The sequence below is a fragment of the Emydura macquarii genome, unplaced genomic scaffold (genome assembly GCF_026122565.2).
Source record: "Emydura macquarii macquarii isolate MOO-44397 ecotype Brisbane River unplaced genomic scaffold, CSIRO-AGI_Emac_v2 contig_2292, whole genome shotgun sequence".
NCBI lineage: Eukaryota > Metazoa > Chordata > Testudines > Chelidae > Emydura > Emydura macquarii.
The window spans coordinates 3,147,629-3,171,779 of record NW_027132429.1 but is presented as its reverse complement, the minus strand read 5'-3'; the positions used below and the strand labels follow the sequence as shown (position 1 = coordinate 3,171,779).

At 53.4% G+C, this 24,151-nt stretch overlaps 1 protein-coding gene across 2 annotated transcripts; it reads right to left on the bottom strand.

Moving 5' to 3' along the window:
- Positions 1 to 1,107: 1,107 nt before the first annotated feature.
- On the bottom strand, positions 1,108 to 20,216 carry RAVER1 (ribonucleoprotein, PTB binding 1). Of its 2 annotated transcripts, XM_067560618.1 has the most exons (14): positions 19,925 to 20,215; positions 16,145 to 16,211; positions 14,431 to 14,900; positions 12,972 to 13,163; positions 11,429 to 11,558; positions 10,584 to 10,684; positions 7,807 to 7,918; positions 6,922 to 7,181; positions 6,600 to 6,693; positions 5,577 to 5,710; positions 5,259 to 5,339; positions 3,780 to 3,908; positions 2,975 to 3,058; positions 1,108 to 2,872 (listed from the first exon to the last, which is right to left on the bottom strand). In XM_067560618.1, the coding sequence occupies exons 1-14, from the start codon at positions 20,153 to 20,155 to the stop codon at positions 2,726 to 2,728; spliced, it is 2,232 nt and encodes a 743-aa protein (XP_067416719.1). In that variant the 5' UTR covers positions 20,156 to 20,215; the 3' UTR covers positions 1,108 to 2,725. The 2 variants fall into 2 exon arrangements, with proteins under 2 accessions (XP_067416719.1, XP_067416720.1); XM_067560619.1 differs by lacking the exon at positions 5,259 to 5,339 and having other exon boundaries at positions 19,925 to 20,216.
- Between the last annotated feature and the right edge of the window lie 3,935 nt (positions 20,217 to 24,151).

Below are 24,151 nucleotides of genomic sequence, written 5' to 3'. Positions count from 1 at the left end.
CTCACATCCTGGCTCTGGTTTCCCCAAAGAACGCACAGGGCAGGGGCAGCTGCATGAATCCACTGAGACACCCCCCCCCCACTTCCAGGGGGCAAGCTCCCCTCTTTAGTTTCCACTGCTGTCTGCCACCCCCACCTTGTCTTTTCAGGCAGCCGCTCCCTTTCTAATGAAATGCACCCCCACAACCACTCTGGGGTCTGCCCCAGCCATGTGGTTGCAATGTGTGTTGGTTTATCCTTGCCTCCCCCCGGGTTATCTATGTAGAGTGCAAGCTCACACTTTCTATGCAGTAGCTTTCAGCCCACGGGGGCCAGTTCTTGGTGGGGCCTAGACCCCCCCACCACTGAACATTACTAAGGATGAACTCAGGCTCAGGGAGGTCGTTACCATTTCTCTCTTTACTTAAAAAAAGTCACTTCAGCAAACAAAACACTCACATGGAGCCGTGGTCCCAGCTGAACCGTGATTCAGGCCGGAGCCCACGACCTGCTACCCATGTCCTATGCCATGTTCACACCTCTCCCAGCAACAAGCAAGGGGGCAGAGGTGGGGAAAGAGACTCAAGGCAAGGATGAAGTAAAAAGGAGAAAAAATGCCCAGCCAATGAAATGGGGGGGAAAAAAGAAATCACAAGCTGAGGGGCGGAAGGGAACTGGGTTTGACAGAAAACCAACACACCCCGGTGGACATGATCTATGGCTTTACACAAGGCGGCCTGTAGTATTAAGAGGGGATCGCTATCAGTGTAGCAAAGGGGGTGGCAGTGGGCCTGTGCTGCTCTGAGGTTGTAGGGTGCAGCATTGGAGTGATGGGGTTTGTGAATCAGCAGGACTGGTAGATCAGTGAAGCCTATATGGACACAAAGTTTACAGGTCTAACTCTTAGCTGGCTGGACACACGGTGCCTGTGTGATGAGATGCTGGTGTCACTGTGCTTTGCCCAGGGCCAAGAGAGACACGATTCAATCCAGCCTGCCTGGCTCACAGCCCACCCTCTTTTAGTGGGCTTGGTCAACGGCTCCTGCAGCTCAAAGTGGAAAGTGGCTCATTGCAGAAGCATTCAGAGAACAACACTTTTTTACGGCAAGTATAAAAAGGGGCCCAGGCATGATAGAAATATAGCTTTACTTTGGGAAGGCAACGTCCAGCTCTCGAGGGCTTGGAAGTCCCACAAATACAGCAAGCCAGACAGCATCTACAGTAGAAACATGGTAGCAACTTTATAAACTCCAAATCAAGAGAAGGAGGAGCGTCTCTATACAAACAGACCTGCAAATCCTCCCTAGGGAAAGCAGCTTATCATCCACCCCTCGCTGAAGGCCAGCACAGCACCATTCCCAATCACTGGACACTGGCTTGCTTTGCAAATCTGCAGCCTGCTTGACAATCTTGGCAGGTTAGCAGCTCACTAGCTACATGTAAAGCATTCTGTTCTCAGCAGCACACGGAGCTAAGGGCTTGACACCCAAAGCAGCTGGCTTCCATCAGCTCAGCTGCATGTCAGGCTGGATTAAAAATGCAGCTGGAGAGAGGGTGCGAACAGCTGGATGTCTAGTTCCACACAAAACCCAAGTGTGGCCTCGTACTGAACATCTCTATATATACACCATAATCCAAGCCCACGCTTGGTCCACAGCGGAGGAGAGGCAGATATGCTTCCTGGGAAGCAGTGTCCAGAACTTGCCTGGCTGCCGGGGAAGCAGGTCTGTTTGCTGGCTCCCGTCGCAAGACTCAGTAAAATAGAAATCAAGGGAAATATCTGACCCCTCCTTGCCCCTCAAAAGAAACTTCTAGAACAAAAGTTCATGCCCAGGAAGGAGGAAAAAAAAAAACAAAACAAAAAAAAAAAACAAGGAATGACCAGGCTCAGCGACTTTACAATGGACCAAGATTCCTGCTCCTAGCTAGTTAAAAAAGGAAATAAAAACCAAAGCATGAATTAAAAAGGCAACTTACAAATCTCCTCAAAACCAAAAAAAGTGTAAAATGTCAGCATCTGAAGTGTTTAAAAAAACAGGCAGGAGTCAAGCCCCCAAGCTCAGTGTGAGCCTCCCGGTAACACTGCATCCCAGACGCAGCTCTGAAGGCTTTGAGCAGGATGAGACCGGATCCAGGCAGATCCCTCTGTGTCCCACAGCATAACCAGAACTCTATGTGCGTCCAAATCGCTATTCCCCCAGCTCATCACCTCTGCACCTCCAGTTAATGTTACAGGGACAAGAGGGCACCTGCTGGCATCCAGTTACATTCCTCTCTGAAGCAGTGGTTTAAGGCAGGGAACATGCATCTCCTTAGGATTTGCTGTCCTTACTCAGGACTATTTGTAGGTAGGAAACATGATTCCCAGTTCCTGCAATCAGAATACAGCATGACTCCAGCAGACTCCTCCCCATGGGCCCCGAAATGCAGGGAGGTACTGAGAGCAGCAGAGACAGGGACCCAGGGTCAGCTGTGTTCTCACCCGCAAAGGCATGTTTTCCAAGCACTTGCCTCTGCTCCAGCACTTATGCTGCTCGCGATGCAGAGAGGGGCTGGTTCTGGAACGGGTGGTAATTGGAAGAGCCCATCCTCTGACAGGAAGCCCGTGGTGCTTCCCGCCCCGTGTTCCACCCTGCTCAAAGTCTTTCACAAACACTTAAAAACCTCAAAATCAAGACTAACATTAAAAAAAGTTTGTACAAGATTTACACGCAGAGGGGAATGATAGTGCTTCAGCAGGGAGGGGGTTAAAATATCCTCTTCCGCTTCAGGTAGGAGTCTGCATAGTGCCCCCCCAGGCCCTGAGAATGCTGTCCCACGTAGCCGCCCTCCGGGCTGGGCTCAGGGGATGGCAGCAGGTGGGAGAAGGCCCGTTTCTGGCCACCGATTGGAGTCTGGAAAAGACGGGGGAGGAGAGCATCAGGGACTGGCAGAGCACCCAAAGGGCTGGCAGCAGGTCGGCACCAAAGCTCTGCCTTGTGCTCAGAGCTACTCACCTTTGAGTGGGAGCCATGGGAGTGGCTGTTTGGTCCTAAGCCCAGGATACCGTCCCCGATGCCCAGAGGTGGCATCCCAACTGCCTGGAAGAGAGAGGAGTCGCCGCTGATGCCGTGTAACAGCAGCGTGCGTGGCCTGCAAGGCCCTGCAGTTCCGCTGGGTCTCAACACAGCCGCCTGCCATTCACGGAAGGGCCCCATCAAACACCAGTTCCTACCTCACACAGCTCTTCCCATCTCCCCCCGGAAGGGAACAAGGCTGCAGCTGCTTCTCCTGGCATGAGACTCTAGGGCTAGATTGCTGCATTCAGTGCCATGAATCGAAGGAATGAGCCCATTCTCCACCTTTGGGAGCTGGACCAGTGAGTCTCTCCGGAAGGGCTGGGCTTCAAATACCTGGCCATTTCTAATCATCACTGGCTGAAACGTCACCCCAGTGACCCCCAACCTGGGACCTTACCTAAATGCACTTAGTGCTCTAGCTCTGCCGTCCCCAAGCAAGCATGTCTCAGCCTCTGGCTGGCTCGCCCCATTTCCTCACAGGGTTAGGGGAAGCTAAGGCCTGGCCTTTTCTATTTTAAACTAAGACACCAGCACACGTCCATTGTAAAACCCAGGTTGTGCGAGAAGCCACCACAGCTGGGATCTCAGCTCACGTTCCCCACCAGGAATCACCAAACCTGCCTGTGTGGATCTTTGAGCCACTCTGACTCAGTGGAAGCCCGAGCGAGCTGCTGCCCGTTGCTTTGCTCCCCTGGAAACCAGAAGCACAGCCACCCGCCCCCCCACTGAAGTGATGCCTCACTTTGCTCAGGTGGCTTTGTTTAAGCCCGGCTTGAAGGCCACTGGTGAAGTAGGAGGTTGGGGACCCTGAGTAGAAGGGCGGCAGGGGGGGCCTCAAGCTGCTCCGCTCAAATCCGGGAGAGGACGACATCTGGAAGACAAGTGGCTCCACGTCACAAGCTGGACTGAGGCTCGGGTCAGCCCCCTGGAGGCAGAGCCTCCGCGCTCTGGAGCATGGAAACCGATCAACGGGTATGTGTCCACATTGCAATCAGAGACCCACGGCAGGCCCAGGTCAGCTGACTTGGGCTGTGGGACTGAAAACTGCAGTGCAGGCATTTGGGCTGGGCCCGGAAACCCCGTGATGGGGGAGGGTCTCAGAGCCTGGGCTCCAGCCGCAGCTCACTGCAATTTTCAGCCCCGCAGCCTGAGTCAACTGAGTTGGACTCGGCCCCTCGGGGTTCTTTACTGCAGTGGTACGTGCCCACTGAGAGCAAATTCTCTTTGGTACAAAGGCCATGAAACCCCCTCTTGCCCAGGGAATGGGGGCTACTGGGAGGGATCCTGAAGATCCTCCTTGAAACAGGCCCACAGGATTCATGGAAAAGCTAGAACATGGTCCGCAAAGGCCTCATCTAGGTCAGCACATGCAGGCATGAGGCTAGGTGCTGGTCTAACATACTGGAAGTCTAAGGCAGGGGGTACTGGAACCCCTAAGCTGGTGAAGTGAACACCCCTTCCCCCTGGCCGGCTGTAACTAGACTGTCAGTTACATTCCAGCCTGTCCCATCCACCCTGGACTTTTCAGCACATTTGCTGGAAGCACTGGCCAACGCGACCTGCCGCCGCCCCGTTAACACCCTAGTGGGACACGGCGAGAAGTTATTCTCTAAGCAGGGAGCAGACGTGTGTCTCAGCTTTCCCGGCCAGCCCTAGGAATTGTTTCTCCATTTAGCAGCTTGCACCCACTGAGGAGATCCACAAAGAAGGCCCTTGTTACTGATCCCTCTCAGCCACTGGAGCTATGAGCAGCCATGGACTCGTGGGACAGGCAACTGCCTGGTGCCTTTGAGGCAGAGGGGATAAAGATCAGCCGTGTAAAGGTGCTGGGAGGAGAAACAAAGCTATGCAGAGCTGCAGGACTCATGCCCCAAAGCACACATTGCCAGTGACTGGTGGGAGGAGCTTAGGATGGAATGCTCCTCCCATACCCCACAACCAGCCAATCCATGGAGCCCCTTTGGACCAGGCCACACCCCCAGAGAGGAAATGAGCAGCAAGCCAGAAGGGTGAAGAGCGGGAGAAGTGGGAAGGCAGAGACTGAAAGAGCAGATGGGACCTGGGTGAACCCTGCACACAGAGCCGAGTATGCGAGAGCTGCCAGTGCAGGCCAGTGCCCGGTAACCTAGACACAGGGAATCCAGCCGGTCACAGTCAGAACAGCTCCACGGCTCAGCCCCTTCCAAGCCGGTTAGAGCCGCTGAACACCAGCAGTGATTACCTTGTGCCTGCTGTGTACAAATCCGCCCAGGATGGGCCCAGCGTGGTCCCTCGACTGGGGATACATTCGGGATCCCAAGTCCTTCCAAGAGAAAGGAAAGAGAGCGCACGGCTCTTACACAGCCACTTCCATGAGCGATGTAACGCACGGCCCACCCGACCGCGTTGACAGGCAGGGAGGGGTTATTGTCTAAAGCAGACAAACAGGAGGCAGGGCACCTGGGTTCTGTTCCCTGCTCTGCTGCTTTAATACCCAGAGGACTCAGCTTGTCCCTGTGGAAGCCTGGGCTGGTGGCTCTTTCCTGTCCAAGGTACTTACCGGCTGATAGTCAAAAGCATAGTTGTCCCCTGCCAGCCCGGGGGAGGGCAGTGACGGGTCAGGCTGTGGAATTCTGGGATTGGAAACGTTCCCAAGCACTCCCGTCTTCAGATTAAACGCTTTATTGGCACCACCTGCAGATAGAGCATTACTCATTAACACCAGGGCAGCTAGCCAAGGGCAGGGCTGGGCTGCACTGGCTGTCTCATTACCCAACAGCACCGTTCTGCCCAGCCCTTCGCCCCCAGGGAGGGGCAGCTCTCCTTGGAAACTCTCAGCCCTAGGGATTCCCTTCCCCAGGATGCCCCATGCCTGCCCAGGGACAGTCCTGGAGAGTACCGTCACCCCAGCTTCGGAGAAGGGAGCTAGGCCTGTGGGGCGCTTGCAGTGCCCTGGGCACAGAGCCTGGCTTCGCTTTAGTGAGCTACACAAGGCAAAACCAAAGTCGTTTGTCCCTCCATCCTGCCATCCGCTGAGTTTAATCCCGAAGCTCAAGAGTCCCCGCTGTGGCGGGGACACGGCTGGATCTCCAACATACCCCTGAGGCAGTGCAGCACGGAGAGTCCCGGCTCTGACGCCGCCCGCCCCGGTGCCCTAGGCCAGTGACTTCACGTCTGAAGAGGGGATCCCTGACCCCAGGTCAGCAGATAGGACACGCAAACCAGCCAGTAAGCAAAGCCTGGCTCCCCCCCGCCCCATTCAAAGGGAGTCTCGGGAAGCTGGCCTCTGCCTGAAGACGCAAGCGGTAGGTGCCAGGCTGGCCTGGTAACTGCACTGGAGGCTCCTGCTGACAATCCCCCCTCCTCTTGTGCAAAGAAGGGGCTGAGCTGCAGTAGGAGTCTAGCCTCCCTCCCCCAGGTTTGCAGCCAGGGCTCTTCCTGTGCTAGACACCGTCTGGTCCCAGCACACACAGACCCCTGCCCAGCTCCAGCCTGTTTTCAGGGCACGCTTAGCTGAAGGGCTATGCTGACATCCACGCTGTCCCTACCGGCAATTTAAGGGGCAGCTCCCACCCCGGCTCACCTCCAAGGCTATTTGCAGGAAGAAGACTGTGCAGGTTTAAATAAGGGTTGAGAGGAATCTTGAAGTCTTTGGGTGGCTCTCCCAGCAGCGAGACCTAGGAGAGAAGGAGTCCCAGGGATTACGCCTGCCTGACTGCGTGCCCCAAGGCAGGCTGCCCAGAGGTGAGTCAGGAGGATGGGAAGAAGCACAAGCCGGTTGCTTTGCCAGGGCAGAAGAGGCTGGAAGTGCTGCACACTTAAGGACGCACTGACCAGATGAGGGAGATGTGCTTGTGCTCGGTGGGGCCAAGCCAGCAGGCTCTAGACACTGCTGCTCTGCTTACCCCAGATAAAGGAGGCCCGTTCTCCATCTGCTTCGGTTTCTGAAGTCCGCTGGCTGCAGATCCCAGGATGGAGGTACTGAGGCCTGGCAGGGTTGGTGGGGTCCCAGGAGATGAGGCCAGCTGGGGCACCTGTGTCCCCATCGCCGAGTTCTCTCTATCTGCTCCCACTGGTCCCAAGAAGGATGCCAGGGGAACGCTCGCGGAAGGCAAGATTGGTGACTTCACATGCCCCTGTGTCATGTCAGCAGGCAGAGACCCACCTGCGGAGAGGAGATGGCACCGCTTTACAGACAGCCACCCAGCCACGTGCCGGAGCTCTCACCCTCCCCTTCGCCCACATGGGCCTGCCTCTGAGCTGGAGAACAGCTCTGTCCATGCCCACACACCTGCTGCTGGGCGTGGATAAGTCTCCTCCGCAGGCTCATACGGATGGCTCCTACTCCAGAGGGTGTGAATACAAACACCCGATAAATCTTCACACACCATGCTTTCCTAAAGGGCTCTGCCCTCCGCCAGGATTAGCTGGGACCAGCTTCCCTTATCACTGCCACACAGGCAGAGCCGCCAACATGCCTGGGATTTAGACCCCAACTTCTCCCATGTCCCTGAAGCCAGTGCCAGCTGAGCAATCTGCAGTGACACGCACAGCAACTATTTCTCCATGGGACAGGTGGCCTGGTGAACCAGCAGCGCCCAGGGGGCAGGCAGACACCTGTTCTGCCACCTGTGGTGGAACTGCAAACCTCCGTGTCTGGGATGGGGCACTGTGCAGAGAACAGAAGCTGTCCTCGCGTGAGTCGCTGTAGCTCTGCCCAGCGCACAGCACGTGCTGCAGGAATCACGACTCCTGATCAATTGTCTCGCGCCACAAACCCACAGCGTTACCTGAGGAGAGTTCTCCCAGCAGCGAGTTTCCAGGCTGAGCCGGCGGGGTCGCCAACCCCAAGGCACTGTGCTGTAGCGAGCTGAGAGGACAGTCCCCCAAGATCCCAGGCTTCTGCAAACAAGAGGCAGGTTCAGGCCCAGGCGGAAGACACAGCAGGAAAGGCCGTTAGTATCAAAGGCCAGTGGCGCAGCCAAGCGGTGAGAGCATTGCAAGAAGCGAAGCCAAGCCAATGGGTGCCTACAGTGCGCTCAGCTCTTCGCACGTCTGGACGAGCAGTTAATGCACAGCAAGCGGGCGCATAATCTGCAGGATGCCAACCTGGCACTGCGCACGAGTTCCTAGAGCCCTCTGACATGCACCAGTCCCAAAACAGTCGATCCAAGCGCACCGTGGCAGAGTCCACGTGTATGGTCTGTGCACTGCGGAGCTACACCCCAGCTTGCCGCCCACTGACCGTGCATCTAGAAAGGCCCCTTCATGTGCACGGAAACAATCTGCGTCCACGACATCACCAGTCAGGTGGGCAGGGTGAATCAGCCCGTCGCCCTCCCCAGGGGAGAGGGACATTTCTGAAGAGCAGCAGGGGGGGGAGGCTGGGTCACGCCCCAATGCTGATTGCACCTGGGTGCCCTCATGCTAAGGAAGTCCTGCTATTGCGGTACAAGCGCACCCCTCCCAGATACAGGGGTGTAGAGAAGGTGGGTTCAGACACATTAGGGCAGAGCTTTGAACATTTTCAGATGGTGAGCTTGGGAGCTTCCCCCAGGAAAGGAAGAGAAGACCGAAGATCTGGCAATCTTTGCATGCTCAGGGACCGAGGAAACTGGGTTTGAAAGCTCAGCTCGCACTCGAGTGGTCTAAACGCGGCACATGCACATGGAGGATTCACAACACAGCTTGTTAGTTTCAGCTCAGTGCAATGTGGCAAAAGCACAGAGAGGAATACACCACAGCCGCTGCTGCTCTTTCCAGAGCGCTATCTGCATTCCAAAGCTCGCCCTGGAGGGGCTGACAGGGAGACTGGGGCTGCAGCAATTGCGTGGATCTTTACACAGACAAACCACGGAAAATAGAAAACCAGCTATTCCCACGCAAGTGCAGACCACTCACTTCACTGCTAGAATGAGGGGTGAGTCCTGCGCTGGAGCCGAGTTACTAACAAAGGGAGATGTTAACTTAGTCCAACAGAACTGGCGCTGCACGGCCCAAACGCGCCAGCCACAGGACACACCTGTGCCACTTATTCCACATCCCGGAACTCACTGTGCTTAAGCTGAATGCAGCGTGGGCCTGGTCCCCACACCCTCTGCCACTGGCAGAAGCCCAGCGTAGGGACCAGCACACGCCATTTGCTAAGCCTTAGCTCAAGGTAGGGAGGTATCTAGAACACTCTGGAGGGTTCTATCAAGCCCAATGGAGATGCTCAGATTATATGGGGCTGGGTTGTGACCCGTTACATGCCCACTCCAGAACCTCCTTACAGCCCTACACGGGGTACTTGAATCCAGGTGCATAGAGTGAAGAGGGCCACAGCCCTGCTTATTCTTTCCCCAAAACATGTGGGAGGGAGGGGAATGGCTGGAGACCTCACTACCCCCTAAATCATGGGGAGAGCTGAAGCAATGTCCTGCTGTTCTAGGCCTGGCTCCTGCTCCTGCAGAAACCCATGGACCAGCAGTAACCATCTCCCAGGAACAAGAAGATAGGAGAAATTGTGACACGGGAGCATCTGCCTCCTAGGGTGGTGCAGCAGACACACTGTTCCTTGCTCTGCATGTCACAATCGAGCCCTAAATGACACCAGACAAGGACCAAGGATGCACCTGGCACTGCGGTTTCACACCACACACACACACACACACACACACACACAGGACGCCCCCTACCACTCACATGGAATATGGCTTGGTTTTCCTTGTTCTGCAGCAGCTGTGTCCAGACTTGGTTCTGCAGTAACAGGGAGTTCCCAAGCAATGCCTTCTGGGGCAGAAAGCAAAGCAAGAAAGAGCAGAAAGACAGATCACTGAATAGACCCGGGAGGTGAAAGGAGCAGACGTTAGCGAACATCTAGAGTCAACATTTAACCAGCCTCCAACTGCTCAGATTTATACCAGCCACTCTGGGGAGGTGGAGAACGCCGTTCAGAGGCAAAGCCGGTTACATCAGGGTTAAGAGAGAGCAAGACAAACAGGGACAGTAAGAAGTGCAGCAGGTGCAATACACAGCTCCACTGACTGAGACGGCAAAGACTTCGGTTCAGTTAAGTCCAGCATTTGAAGAGGAGGTCACTGAGTGCTTGTCCCCAACCAGAGACAGCGGAGTCAGGCCCTGGGAATAGCTGGGCACACGAGAACCACAGCACACGGACATGAGTGGCCATTTCTGAAAGCATGCCTGGTACTCAGCTTGGTTCCCCACAGAAGGCATCTTTAAAATGGTGGGGAAGGGGGGCAGGTTTCTCCCCAGTTTCTACCTGCAGCTGGATGTAGCTGGAAGAGGAAGGATAACCTTGTGGTTAAAGCACTGCTCGGCGCTACTCCTGACTGCAGCAGGCTGCAGGTGCATTCTTAAACAAGCCAATTGGCGCCTTAGCGCCCAGTCTACAATACTTCCCCCCTCCTAGAGGGGCTGTAAAGACAGACTTGCTAGTGTCTTCCAGGTGCTCAATTGTGCTAGTGACTGGAGCTTTACAAATACATAGACGCAAGCAAAGGAAGTTATTAAGTCCGACGCAGAGTAGCTTCCCCGCAGTTCCGTGAGTGTCCTGCCTGAGTACCTGCTGTGCTTGGGTTTGGTTCTGCAGAGCTAGCTGAAGAAGGGCTGCGGAGAGGGCTGGGTTGGTCATGAGCGGCATGGATGGGGGGGCACCAAGGATTCCTGGAAAGAAAGAGGAAGAGACCATTCTGAGAGCACAGCTTGCACTGGCCGAGCAGAGCCTTGCATGGAGGGGGTCTGGCTGCAGGCAACTAGCCACTGTCCACACTGGGGGACAGTATCTTATTACCAGACTCTGCCCCCTCACTCAGCTCCTGTGCCTGTCTGCACTCAGACCTCTGCCTTGCTCTGCGTGTGACTCTGCCGCCTCCGCACAGCCAGGCCCTTGGCTGGTTGTTTGTAAAGCACTGTGCAAATACAAACAGGAAGTCATCTGTCTGCTGCTTCAGCAGCAGAGCTGATAATCGGAGTGGACCCACACTGGGGCTAACTGAGACACCGATAAAACCTGAACAGGTCTGGGCGCGGCTGGGCTCCTGCAGCTCCATATGAGGACGTGGTGCGGTGTGGCTGGATGCTGACCAGCCTCTCTGGAGCAGATCACAAGCCTGGACTTGCTATTGACCAGTTGAAGAGGCTGGGCCTCAATCCAGCGCTCTGCTCCCAACCACGGTCGGTCATTTCCTTACAAAGGAGCAGCGTAGTTATACAGCTATAGAGCGACTGTGACCATTGGTACAAAACAACCTGCTCCCACGGTTAGTCTGACTCATATCTAACTGCCTGGGGAGCTTTGGGCGTCCCTCATAGTAACTGACAGGCACAGGACCTGCAGAGCTCCAACTAACTACAACAGCTACATCAGGCCCGTTGCACCTCCTAAGAAAGCCAGTTACTCATTCTTACCCTGTTTTCCACCAGCAGCTCCGTGAAGCAGGGGGTTGAGTAGAAGCTGGATCGAAGCAGGGTTCCCCAGGCTGTTAAGAATCTGAAGGAAGTTTGGCTCTGGAAGAAGCCCTTTCCCACGGTTAAGTGCCTTAAAAAAAGTTTTCCACGTCAGAGTCTGAATCTCTCTCATTATTTCATTATGGCAGTGCTTAGAGACCCCAAGCAGGGCTGTAAACACAATGCCAGACTGACAAAGGGGTTTAGGCACCTGAAGATGCAGATACGTGCCTAGTGGGATTTACAAATACGCCCAAGTGAGTTATGCACCTGATCCCATTGATTTTCAACTGGAAATCAGGTTCCTTGCCTGGTAAACCCCACAGGCCCTATCGGCATCTGCAGGCGGCCCAATACCTTTGTCAGCCTGGCTCCAGGGGACCAGAAATTTGTTCTGAAAAGTGATTTGAAGGAGCTTTAAAGTCCTGAAAACGTCAGCCGAGGCGAAGGAATCTGAATTACAGTCGCACTCCACAATGAAACGGATATCTGGTGGTGACTGGGATCTGGGACCGAATGCCACTATGCTCTGAACAGAGACGGCACATCCCAAAATCAGATACTCTGTTGCCCCAGCGACCCAGTTACTAGCCCACTGTCTTTATGAACCTGACCCTGGATCCAGCTCTCAAGAAGACCAGCGCCCATTTTCTGTACAACTCCAGCACGGACACCAGCCTCACATCCCAGAGCCACCAGCGATTGATCACCTGGGAGCTCAAGCATCCCACTCAGCAGTACTTCCCCCGTGTTCTGGTGAGGATAGTTAAACCCCAGCCACTAATTCCTAGTGCAGACAGGAACCCTCCTGTATGGAGCAGCAACCATGGCAGTCACAGCTGTCACTACCCAACCTCCCCTCTCTGCCAAGAGGCACGTGTCTCTTAGTATCTGAAATGGCACAGGACATGGAGTATTTGTAACACGGAAGTTGCAGGACGCTGGACCAGAGGGAAAGTGGGACATTCTGCTTGCTAGAGAGGAACTGAAATTGCAGCGCTCAGGCCATTTTATAGTTCATGGATTAAGTGCAGAGAGATGGAGCAGACGTCCCGTCCCGTCCCCTACATGGGTGGAATGTGAGTATCAAGCCTCTTCATGCTGAACAGCCTGTTGGTTTCTGTAGCGACAAAACTGCCACATTAGATTTTGCTGCTGTAAACAGCAACTCCCACGTGAGCAGTAAGTTGATTCATGTCCTGTTCCCTTCAGCCCAGCTGAACGCTAGCAGTATCTACATGGGCTTCACACACAAGCTAACCCTTGTAACCAACACTAGATGCCCACAAACAGTAGCTGCAGGCTACAGAAGGAAGCTCTGTGAGCAATCAGAGTTGTTGGAACAGGGCCCTGTGCCAGGGATCTGAACCGGAACAGCCTGTTCTAGGCTAGAGAGCTGGTCTTGGAAAGGTGCAAGGAGCCGCCTCAGGGGCTCTGGACGGAGATGTGAACAGACTGCAGGACAATGAGGTTTGCCTAAGCAGGGCTGCATTGTGAACCTTACCGTCGCCTGTGCTGCTATCAGTGCAGCCAGCATGCTGCGGCCAGGAGGCCCTGGGGCACAGAAGGAGACGCGGACGTGGTTCCCAGCAAGTGGCAGGCCATCCGTGGCCTGCTGGACCATTTCTGCCATCTCTGCTGACTCATACTCCAGGACTGCAAAGCCTTTCAGCTGGCTGTCCTGACCATACGCCAGCTACACAAAACAAAGCCATGAAAAGGAGGCTTAGCACAATAGGGAGAGAGGACACTGGCTGCTAGCACATAAAGCCACAGAGGCAGAGAGGTGCTATGTGCTGGTCTAGGCGGACTGGGCTTTCAGATCCTTCAGGCTGTGAATTTTTCCAATCCACATTCACACGACTCCAGTTGGAAACTGACCGTGGCCGGAGCTCAGGCCTGGACACAGAGCTTACGACGGGCTCGAATGGAGCTCAGAGCCCTGGGTTGCGAACGGGAGCCTGCCAGCATGTCACCCCCTTCTGCAGGCAGCAGGAGACACCATGTAACCCAGGCACCTCAGGGGTTCAGGGTGGGATTTTCAAAGGGACTCGAGTACCTAACTGCCTTAAGCTGCTTTGAAAATCCCAGCTTTTAAATCCCATTCCTGCCTCACAGAGCCAGGCTCTGCAGTTTAAACTGCAAAGTTCTTCGCTTCACAATCTTTTCGGTTCCTTAACTCAGGGAGTCTCAGATCATTCCTTCCATGACAGGGAAGGGAAGAGAGCTGGAGGCGGAGCAGAATGGCACTTTCCCAACAACATGTGGAAGCAGACACGAGACTGATGGCACAAGGACAAGTCATTTCTACACTGGTCTCAGGGAGCCACAAGGCATTTTCTAGTGGGACACCCTACGGGGCACTTTCAGGACCTACCCAGACACATTGACACGTGTCGTCTTCCTAGTGAAAGGCAAATGCCTGAATCTTTCTATCACTGAAAGACCTAGGTAGGAGGGAGCCTTCATTAATCTTGGCTAGTTTACCCAGATAGTGGCCACCCCAGTTCAAGATGCAACCTAGCCCACTGAGGCTGGTCCCAGCAACCTGGAGGAAGCCTTGCAAAGGCAGCGCTAAGGTGCTGGGGTACAGACCGTGTCTTCCATCTAACGCCAGGTCTGCACTGGAGATCTTTTGCTGGTACACTAATGTCCACTGGGAGGGATTTTTGGACATTTTTATTCTAGCAAAAGCCCTGGCGCACACGCAGTCATACCAGAAAAAGGGCTGTTGCCAGTATCGCTTCTTTCACTGGGAGAAGCGGTGTAAGTGAGACTGGCAAACGCTCTCTCGCCAGCCTACACTGGGTCTCTCCCAAGAGGCTTTGCTAGAATAACCGCTCTGGCAAGGCTTTTCTAGGCCTCATCCTGCCCTGCCTGCTGTACGGTGCCAGGTCTCCACAACACTGTATGGATACGGCATCATGTACACACAGGAAACCCCCGGTGTGGAGCTCACTCACCTGGCAGAAGGTGGGGGCACAAAAAGTCGAGAAGACCTGCCTCAGCTCCTCCAGCTCATTGTAGTTGTGGGGTAATTTGTCCACACACAAGCACTTGGAATGAATGAGGTCTAGAGTCAGCTGGCTGGCATCGGTCCAGTGAACGTACAGAGTCCGGGTCCCCAGCTGCTTGCCCAGCAGGTCAGATTTTGCTCTGGCAGCTGAATCCTTTTTCATGTACTCGACAAAGCCATAGCCTTTGGAGTGGCCTGTCTTCTCACTGTACACCAAGAAGCAGCGCTCCAGGTTTCCAAAGGGCCGAACCAGCTCCTCAAACTGCTGCTGTGTGTACAGCTGGGGGAGGTTGGCGATGCACAGAAGGGCATCTGTGGGCTGCAGCTGCACAGAGATCTCCTTGTCCCGGAGCTTGCTCAGGTGGAATTTGTTGATGGCCGACTCAGCCTGCTCCCCATTCAGCAAGGTGACGAATGCTGCAAGCAAGGAGTCACCCAAATCGGAGAGTTATGGCAAGAAACCCTGCAAGCCGGCAGCAAGCACCCAGCTAGTGCATCACACCTTCCATGCCATTCACACACCAGCTCCAGAACCACACAACGTTGTCTTGTACCCAGACATCTAAAGTCACTAAACCACTGAGAGGAGAGGGATAGACTGCACACTGTTAGAGCATCTAGGTTATTGAGAAGGGCTCACTTCCCCATGAGGCAGTCAATTAAGGCCCAGACAGACAGCTGGCTCACAGAGTGTACTGGCACAGCAGACATTTTGCTCAGAAGATGGATCATGCACTCTGCTTTCTATCAGCTTTTAGGACAAGACAGAAGTCTTGGTCAAAGCACTGGAACATTGTAAACAACATTAACAGAAGATAATTACATCAGAGAATTCTAAGACTTTTCCCAGCAGGAAGGTAGAGGCTCATGCAGGGGGTCACACGGTCCCAGACGCTAGCATTCCATGCTCCTAACTCTCGTGGCTAACGGCCCAAGAGGGTGGAGACTGGGACCATCTCTCCAGTGATTGCTAGCGATGCCCAATACGGAATGGCAGTGAGGGGCTCAAACTATTTGTTCCAACCTCCACCCGGACACTCAGATGGAGGGGTGAATGGCCCAGCATAACAGCCACCTCATGCAACTCCACAAGCTTTTTCCATCCATGAGAACCTTTAGCTATACAGGCTGTGAGAGTGCCAGAGAGACAGAGTAGCTGAAAAGCCCTGCCTTGCAGACTCTTCAAGGCGAGTCAGGAGCTCACTGGATTGAGACGCCCCTAGTTCAGCACTACATAGAGGAAGCATTCCTGTGGGTTCCATAAAGCAACGCAACCCATGAGGCCTGGGGCTTTCAACCACCAGCCATCTCACTAATAGACCCAATGTGTGCAACTGAAGAAAGACCCTACACAAAGACAGAGTGTTCACAGCACTGCCAGAGAACAAGCCTGGCAAGCTGTGTTTACACGGAGGTAGATTAGCCCTCAGACAAAGCAAACCCACATTTTACCACGTCCCCCTCCAGAACACCAAGCAACAGAGAAGCTGCCCTAAGGTCCTGGGGTTGGGAAAAGGACACATTCACTCACCCAGGAGCTGAGCCAGAGCTGATTACTGGCATACGTTTGTTAGATTAGTCTCAGTCTGAGAAGATTCAACATTCAAACAAAACATCCCCTTCGTAAGAGACTAGCTCTCTACAAGAGAAGCTTTACTCACCAGTCCCTTTGTATTTGTCCACAAAACAGTATTTAAGTTCATAGTCGCTCAGCAGATCATGAACCTCCTGCATAAACAAAGTCAAAGAGAAATCAGCTTCCGTGGAGAGAAGGCATGTTACTTCTTGCATTTAAACAGCCCAAAAGCAAAGCATCACTTTCCCTCCATTCCCCAGGTCCCGTCTGGGAGCAGACAATCTGCCATGAGACAGAGAGATAAGGTATTAGGCATGTAGTACTGTCAGGACGTGTATCACTAACCAGGTAAACCTCATTGCTCAATTCAGAACGGGTTGAAATCTGGCTTGCAAGTGGTGCTCCAACAGAAAACGAAGGAACAGAGTATTTGGAGCCAGTCAGGATTGCCCAAGGACCATAATTAGCTAGTGGGAAAAAGCAGTGGGGTCCACCCCCCTGCCCCACACACACAGCAGAGCCAGGGAGAACAGAGTCCATCTCAGTGGCAGGGCTGATCACAAAAACAAAGATTAAAACCCCTACATAACAGGATCATTCCCACATTTCAACAGAGCTAAAAGACTTGGCATTTCCTGCCTCTGAAACACTTGGGCAGGGATGGGTTACAGCCCTGAGTAAACAAGGCCCAATGGAGCATGTCTCAAATGGCTCCAAGCCAGCCAGCTTTCCACAGAACCGGTTTCAAACAGCTCCCTCTGGTTTCATGGGAAGACTGAGGCCAAGGCAAGTCCTTGCTGCTGCTACTTAAGTCCTGTGAAAGCCAGGGCTGGTTGGGGAGCAGCCCTGGGAGCTGGGTTTTGTTGTGGAAGGAGCGGTTGGCATTAGTTGACATGTCATCTGTACAGCGAGTGGATCCGAGTCACTGGGAGGCACAAAAACCGATCCAACCCATCAAATGAAAAGATGATGCACAAACTGTGGGAAATCCTGCTACTGATGCCAATCCGTTTAAGAGAACAAACTGGCATGCGAGCAGCAGCTTGTTAAATACACACACTAACTGCAGCTTCTAAAACTGACTTCTAGGCAAAAGACAGCCTCAGACGACACATTCCAAGACCTCCCGATGAGCAAGTTTGTTTCTCAGGCCCCTAAGTACTGGAAAAGAAAGCAGCAGCGGAGCTGGTAGGCCTGAACATACACCCGCAAAGCCCTGCAGCCGACGTGCACCGAGCACTCACTGTGGCTGTTGTCTGCGCCCCGGAGGAACATCCCATGCCTATGATGCAGCATTTGTACTCTCTGAGGGGCACAATCTCATCAACACAAGCACCAGGCAGCCTATTTCCCAACAAGAATGTTGGGTGTTTTGCTGGAGCACTGTCCTGAAGTTACGCACACTTCTCCTTTCAGATAAGCATCTTCAAACCAGTGAGTTATTACAGCTGCCACAGGCACACTTTAGGCAAGACTTTGCCCTTCTCTAGCAGCTCTCATCTAAGCATCGCAAGTGACTTATAAACCTTGAGCCGCTCAGTCCCCGCCAGCAGGTGGTTCTCTTTATGCTTCCCTTTCTCCAGCTGTACAATAAAGAGATGACGTAAGTGGCCCTAGGTGACATGGCAAGTCCATGGTAGAGCTAGAAACAGAACCCAGAAATCCTGACACTGGCTCCCTGTCCCTGTCAGGAGTGGGGCTCCCTCAAATGAAACCCACATGCAGAAGTGGGTGAGTGTGAGCCTGTTTGCAGTGCTACCTTTCGCAAAAGAGACCTAAGCTGCCAGAGACATTCCAGAAACAGCAATGGATGCTGCCCTTCCAATGCAAGCCTACCGATCTGCAGGAGGGACTGCTGCTTGCTCAGTCTTTTGTGATACCTTTTACAAGTGCTTCTGGAAAGCCAGGCCACACCACTTTGAAGGCAATGGACAGCATTAGGAAGTCAAGTGATCCAGCGGAACAATGAGAGCAGGTCATGGGATCAAACCATTACCTGATGAGCTGATTCTGTGGAATGACAATAGAACTGTGTTCACAAGGATTTCCTGCACAGTCCCATTGTCCTTCCTAACAGCCAGGTCACCTCATCCTGGGAATAGGAACGTTAGCCGTGCTGAAAAGAGGACAAGCAAGCGAGGTGCTTTTATGGCAGAGGGCCCTGGGTTGCTTCTTATGCAGGAGACAGGCTACAGAGAACGAAAGGCTAAAGTTGTGTGAGATTTTGGAGCATTCGCTGAGTTCTGGGGGTTTTGCACCAACTTGAAATTCAGACCAATTTCCATGGAAGACCTATGACTGTGGAACAGTTCACTGTTTTGCATCGAAGTAATGCAACATCTCCAGTTTTGCCATGAAACGAGGCGCTTTTAACCAAGTTTCTCTTGGTATTTGACGATTCACTTGAAGCAGCTAGGCAGGTCATGACCCCATGAAATCCAACTGTTTGCACAAGCCTCTGAGAAGCAAAGTCAGATTCCCTATCCCCTCAACAGGATTGGGAAAGGGCAATCTGATTAGGTGAGAACTGCACCTCCTTCACAGTCCTTGGGAATCAGTCACAGCTGAATAAATCGAAACTAAGCAGCAACTAAGTTACGAGAAACACACTTGTCTACAAAGAAATATTCTATGCCACACAGGCATAGCCTGCACTATAGATCTAATTTCTTGTCTATAAAGTGAGAAAGAAAAGGCGAGTATAACTCGGGAGACATGAGTGGACTGCAGAAAGGCAGCCTACCACCAGATCAGAAGCAAACAGACTTGGAGACACAGTATAAAAACCCATTGCTACTGAGTCCCAAACAGAGTCCCTGTGGACTATTTAACTTTAGCAACAATTGTAACCCTTTAGCCACTATGATACCTTTAATGACCCAGAGTTTGAATGCTGGCTAACTTCCCCACAAGCACTGGGCAAGTCACTTCACCTGTCTGCACCCCACCTGTAAAACAGGGGAACAGCACTTACTACCTCCTGGAGTGGAGCTGGGGGTCGAGAGGGTTAGCGTGTTTATAAAGTGTTTTGAAGCCGCAAAGTCCAACTTTTGTGGGTGTGGAGGGAGCCAAGAGGTCAAACTCACGTCTCAGCCAAGAACCAAAGATGAGAGACAAGCCAACCAGGGCAGGATCAGCAAACAGCATAAACAGCCCCTTCTAATGTTGTGTCATCCAGGAGTTGTTTAAAGGCAAGATTCTAATCGCTGCATGAGACAGCAACTGAAGTTGCACAGATTAAACCAACAAGGAAGTAGGTAACAGCCACCTGAACATGCAGATGACCCTGGTTAGGAGTCAGGGATCAGAGCTGGGCACTGGGGAAAGGAGACACTTGTCACAGCCTTCAAACTCCCGACAACTTCAGAAAGTCCCTGACCCGCCGTTACAGCTGAGGAGCTGTTGGGCCAGTTCTGGATAAGATAAAGCGTCACCCATTTCTGGCTGTTAGACCCCAGCCCCCTCCTTGAATCCAACATCTCCCTCCCACAGCCGCACGATCACAGCCACAAGCAGCCTCGCCCCCGCCTAATGTTCAGTGAGCCCCGTGCCTGGCACCTGGCTGGCCCTACCTGCAGCCCAGCCCCCACATCCCTGGGAACCACCAACCCCAGCCTAGCCTGCTCTCCCCACCCCAACTAACGGGCAGTCGCGTCACCCCTCCCCCGCTTGGTCACGGTCACGGCCCAGCCCAGCCGAACACCAGGCCCGCGGCCCGGCCCGGCCCCACAGCCTCCTCCAGGGGCCGCGCTGGCGACGTTCGCGCTCCCCGGCCCCGCCCGCGGTGGGTCGCGCCCCTCCCGGCCCCCGTAGCTGGTTGGTCACCCCGCCGGGCAGCCCCGTCTCCCCCGCGGCCCCCCCGTACCTGGTTGGTCACGTCCCCGGGCAGCCCCCGGATCAGGACCTTGCGGCGGTTGCGGAACTGGCGCGAGCTCCGCTCCAGGCGGCTCCGCACCTCGGCCGGGTCCAGCGAGGGCAGCTCCTCCTCGGGGGCTCGGCCTAGGCCAGCCTCAGACTCCGGCTCCGGCCCGGGGGGCTCCGGGCTGGGAACCGACGCGGCGCCTGATACAGACGCCGCCGCCATCTTGGGAACCATCCGCCTCCTGAGACCATAGAGAGGAGGCGGACCGGGGAAAGAGCGGCACCAATCTACCGCCTCGCTATTGGGCCATTGTAACCCCGCCCATCCACCAGCATCCCTCACGCCCACTGGCCGGAGGGAGACTATCCCGTTAGCCCATTGCCCCCTCCCACCAGCATCCACACATCCCATTGGTCGATAAGAGCCCACCAACACTAGCATCGCGCTGATTGATTGGCCAGGATACTACGAGGGTCAGCCTTGAGGCGCTGCCTGGCCTGGCCGGCCCCGCCCCAGTGACCCGTCCGTGACCCCCCCTCACGCAGTCCCCTCAACCCCCGAGCAGAAGAACTGAGCCCCACTGCTCGGGGGGGAGGGGGGCGGGGCGGGGGCAGCTGCCCCCTTCTCCCGGCGGAGCCCCGCCCCTCGGCCAGGCTGTGTCCGCTGCAGGCGGCTCGCCCCCCGCCCCGTGACCGAGCCGCGCCCGGCCGGCGGTACAAACACCGCCTCTTCCCCGCCCCCGGCAGAGGCGCCGGCCGCCCATTGGCCGCGGCAGAGGGGAGGCCGAGCGAGGCTGCCCGCCAGGCCGGCGCACGGCCAGGTAAGAACACGGGCCAGGCAGGCCGCGGCCGAGCAGCACCGAGCCCCGGCCCCGGCCCCGCCCCGCTGCACGGGAGGATCGGTGTGCGCGGCACGCAGGGAGCGGCGCTTGGCGGATGGGCCCTGCCCCGGTCAGTTTAGGTCATAGTTATTTTGAGTAAAGGCAGGGCCCTACACCGCCATCACGGCTGTGCCCTTCCCTGACCGCCCCTAGAAACAACCCTGGCACGGGGGGCTGAGGGGGAAAGTGGGGGTGAGGAGAGCGGCAGGGCAGGGCAGGGTCCCCCCGCCCCCCACTGCCTGCAGAGGCAGGGAGCTGGGTGCCAGGGCTGGGAGCTCTGAGTCTGGGAGCCACCCACCGCACCGTGGGGCCCGTGGCTTAGAGCTCCGGGCAGCTCTGTCACCCATGGTGGTGGCTGAGTTCACTGGACCATTAATGTTGATTTCCAATAAGTCTTGGCGCACTGGAGAAGTTCCAAAACACTGGAAGAAAACAAGCGTTGCACCACTTCCAAAAAGGGTGAATGGGGTGAGCTGGGTAATTACATGCCTAGCAGCCCACTGTCAATTCCAAGCAAGATAATGGAGCAGCTGCTATAGGACTCAATTAATATAGAACTAAAAGGAGGGCAGTAGACTTAACATCACTCAACGTAGGTTTGTGGAAAACAGATCCTGCCAGATTACCTTGATATCTTTTTCTTGATGAGATGACAAGGTTGGTTGATAAAGGTAACAGTATTGATGTAATATACTTAGATTGCTCTAGACTTGGTACCACACAACATTTTGATTAAGAAACTAGAACAATATAAAATGAACATGTCTCACATTAAGTGCATTAAAAGCTGGTTAGCTGATAGGTCGTACAATGTAACTAAATGGGAATCATCAGCAAGCAGATGTTTCCAGTGAGGTCACACAGGGATCGGTGCTTGGCCCTATGCTAACATTTTTATCAATGACCTGGAAGAAAACATAAAACCACTGATAAAGTTTGCAGCTGACAGAAAAATTGGGGGGAGTGGTAAATAACGAAGAGGACTGGGTCACTGGTTCAAAGCAATGTAGATTGCTTGGGAAAATGGTTAAGCGAACAACATGTACTAAGAAAGCTAAATGTAAATGTATACAGCTAGGAACAAACAAAAAATGTAGGCCCTACTTACAGGATGGGGGACTATCCTGAGAAGCAATAGACTCAATGAGATTTGGGAAGCATGGTGAAGAAAGTCAGCTCCCAGTGTCACTCTCTGGCCAAAAGAGCTCATGCACTCTTGGCTGCATAAATGGGAATGTGGAGTAGGAGTACAGAAACTATTTTACCTTTGTATTTGGCACTGGTACAACTGCTGCTGGAACACTGTGTCCAGTTCTGGTGCCCACAATTCAAGAAGGATGTTGATAAATTTGAGTGGGTTCAGAGAAGAGCCGTGAGAATAATTAGAGGGTTAGAAAACATGCCTTATAGTGATAGGTTTAGCTCCTTAAGTCAAACCTATTCATCTTAACAAAGAGAAGGTTAAGAGGTGACTTGATTACAGTCTGTAAGTATCTACATGGGGAACAAATATTTAAGAATGGGCTCTTCATTCTTCCAGAGAAAGGTATAACAATCCAATGTCTGGAAGTTAAAGCTAGACAAATTCAGATTGGAATTAAAGTTTAAAAATTTTACAGTGAGAGTAATTAACCATTGGAACACTTTACCAGGCGTCATGGTGGATCATCCATCAGTGACCATTTTAAAATCAAGATTGAAGTTATTTTAAGAGATCTGCTCTAAGAATTATTTGGGGGAAGGTCTACGGGCAGTGCAGCTTTGGAATTTATGAATTTCCTCTCAATCCCATTTCTTCCAGCACTGGACAGATTTTGTGGGGTTAAAGACCCTTGCAAAACACAAGTCTCTCAGCCCCAAAGGTACAATACAGGACACAGCGAATGCAGCAAACCAGCAGCCCTAGATTTGTACAAATAAAATCCCCCACTAAAGACAGTCCCTTCATTATGTTCATGTACAGCACCTAGCACAATGGGGCTGGATCCATAGTTAGGGCCTCTAAGTGCCAACATAATACAAGTATTAAATCACTCCACCAAGAGCCTGCCCTTCTTCAACCATCTGTTATGGAAGCTGATCTATCTTACAAGCCTGTGCATGCAGAGCAGCAGCATTTTTAAAGAGACTCAGTACTTTACAGAGTAATTTATTTGAAGAAAATTTCAGGTATGGTACCAGCTACAGTTTTTTTTATACTAGCATTGCTAGATTAGCACAGAGACCAGTGATGTTCACATGAGATAAACATCTCTAGCTGTCCAATAGAAAAAAGTCTATGTACACACAGCAGCTTTGGACAGAAGCAAGGAAGCTGCAGCTTGTTAAATCACCCATGCTTCCGAGGTGAGAGAGAGGGAGTCACAGCTCCGGCACAACTGCAAGATGCAAGGCACGTTGCTGAAGTCCATTTTTGCTTTGAAGGTCTACACACAGACCATGGCGAAGGATGGCTCAATGCGACAGGCAGCGTGGCTCACTGTGGAGATTATTTCACCGACATTTACATAGCAGACAACAATAAATAAAGGGTGGGGAAATCAACTCTTACAGGTTAACAGCATCATTTTAGAACAGTAAATACAAGGCCTCCTTCTTTAGAGTGACTTTTGCTGAGTCAGGCAAAATTATCCTCTTTCCTTTACAAAAACATTGCACTTTTTCTAAACACACAGTTCTCCTCTCAACCCTTTTATTTACTTCGAACCAAGCCAACAAACTGGTCAGATGACAAGATTCCTCACCAATTGTCCAGTGAATGGGTCAGGGAAGAGGTGTGTATGTGGAAACACAGTGGCAAGATACAAGGGCAAGACGAGGTATGTTACAAATACTAAAGGAAGATTTCCTCACATAGCAGCTTCCTAGAAAAGCAGAGGTCAGGTGACCGCAGCTGTCCAATGTGGTAGCAGGCCGGCGATGTCCAATCTGTAGCCCTCAAGGGCCACTGCGTTATGAAAATGGATCTTTGATCCTGAATTGGAAGTGCATTCTCTGGCTGTGTCCAGTGATTTTTAGACTGAAGCGCTGGCCCGTTACTATGGGAGACCACAGGGGGAGCTACCTCCCCAGCAGCAGGTCTGATGTAAGCCAGGCATCCTTGGAGCTGCTGACATCCCTTCCCTGCTGCAGCCACGCAGCAGCTCTGCTGGGAGGGAAGGAATCAAGAGCAGCTCTGGCTGCTCCAATGCCTGCATCCTTCCGAGGCTGCGAGCACCTCAGGTGAGCAGGATCGGAGCTGGCATGACTATTTCCCTAGGTGCAGGCACTGTATCGACTTTGGCTCCTTGACCTTGTTGAAATCTGTTCAGCTCTGAAGCTGGGCCCCAGGTACTATCACCTGCTGTCTA

Coding starts and splice junctions, on each gene's coding strand:
- RAVER1 (XM_067560618.1), bottom strand. CDS start 20,155: ATGGTTCCCAAGATGGCGGCGGCGTCTGTATCAGGCGCCGCGTCGGTT. Junction 6,694..6,921: donor ACGGGCCTCCTTTATCTGGG/GTAAGCAGAGCA, acceptor CTTCTCTCCTAG/GTCTCGCTGCTGGGAGAGCC. Junction 3,909..5,258: donor TTGTACACAGCAGGCACAAG/GTAATCACTGCT, acceptor CTTGTCTTCCAG/ATGTCGTCCTCTCCCGGATT.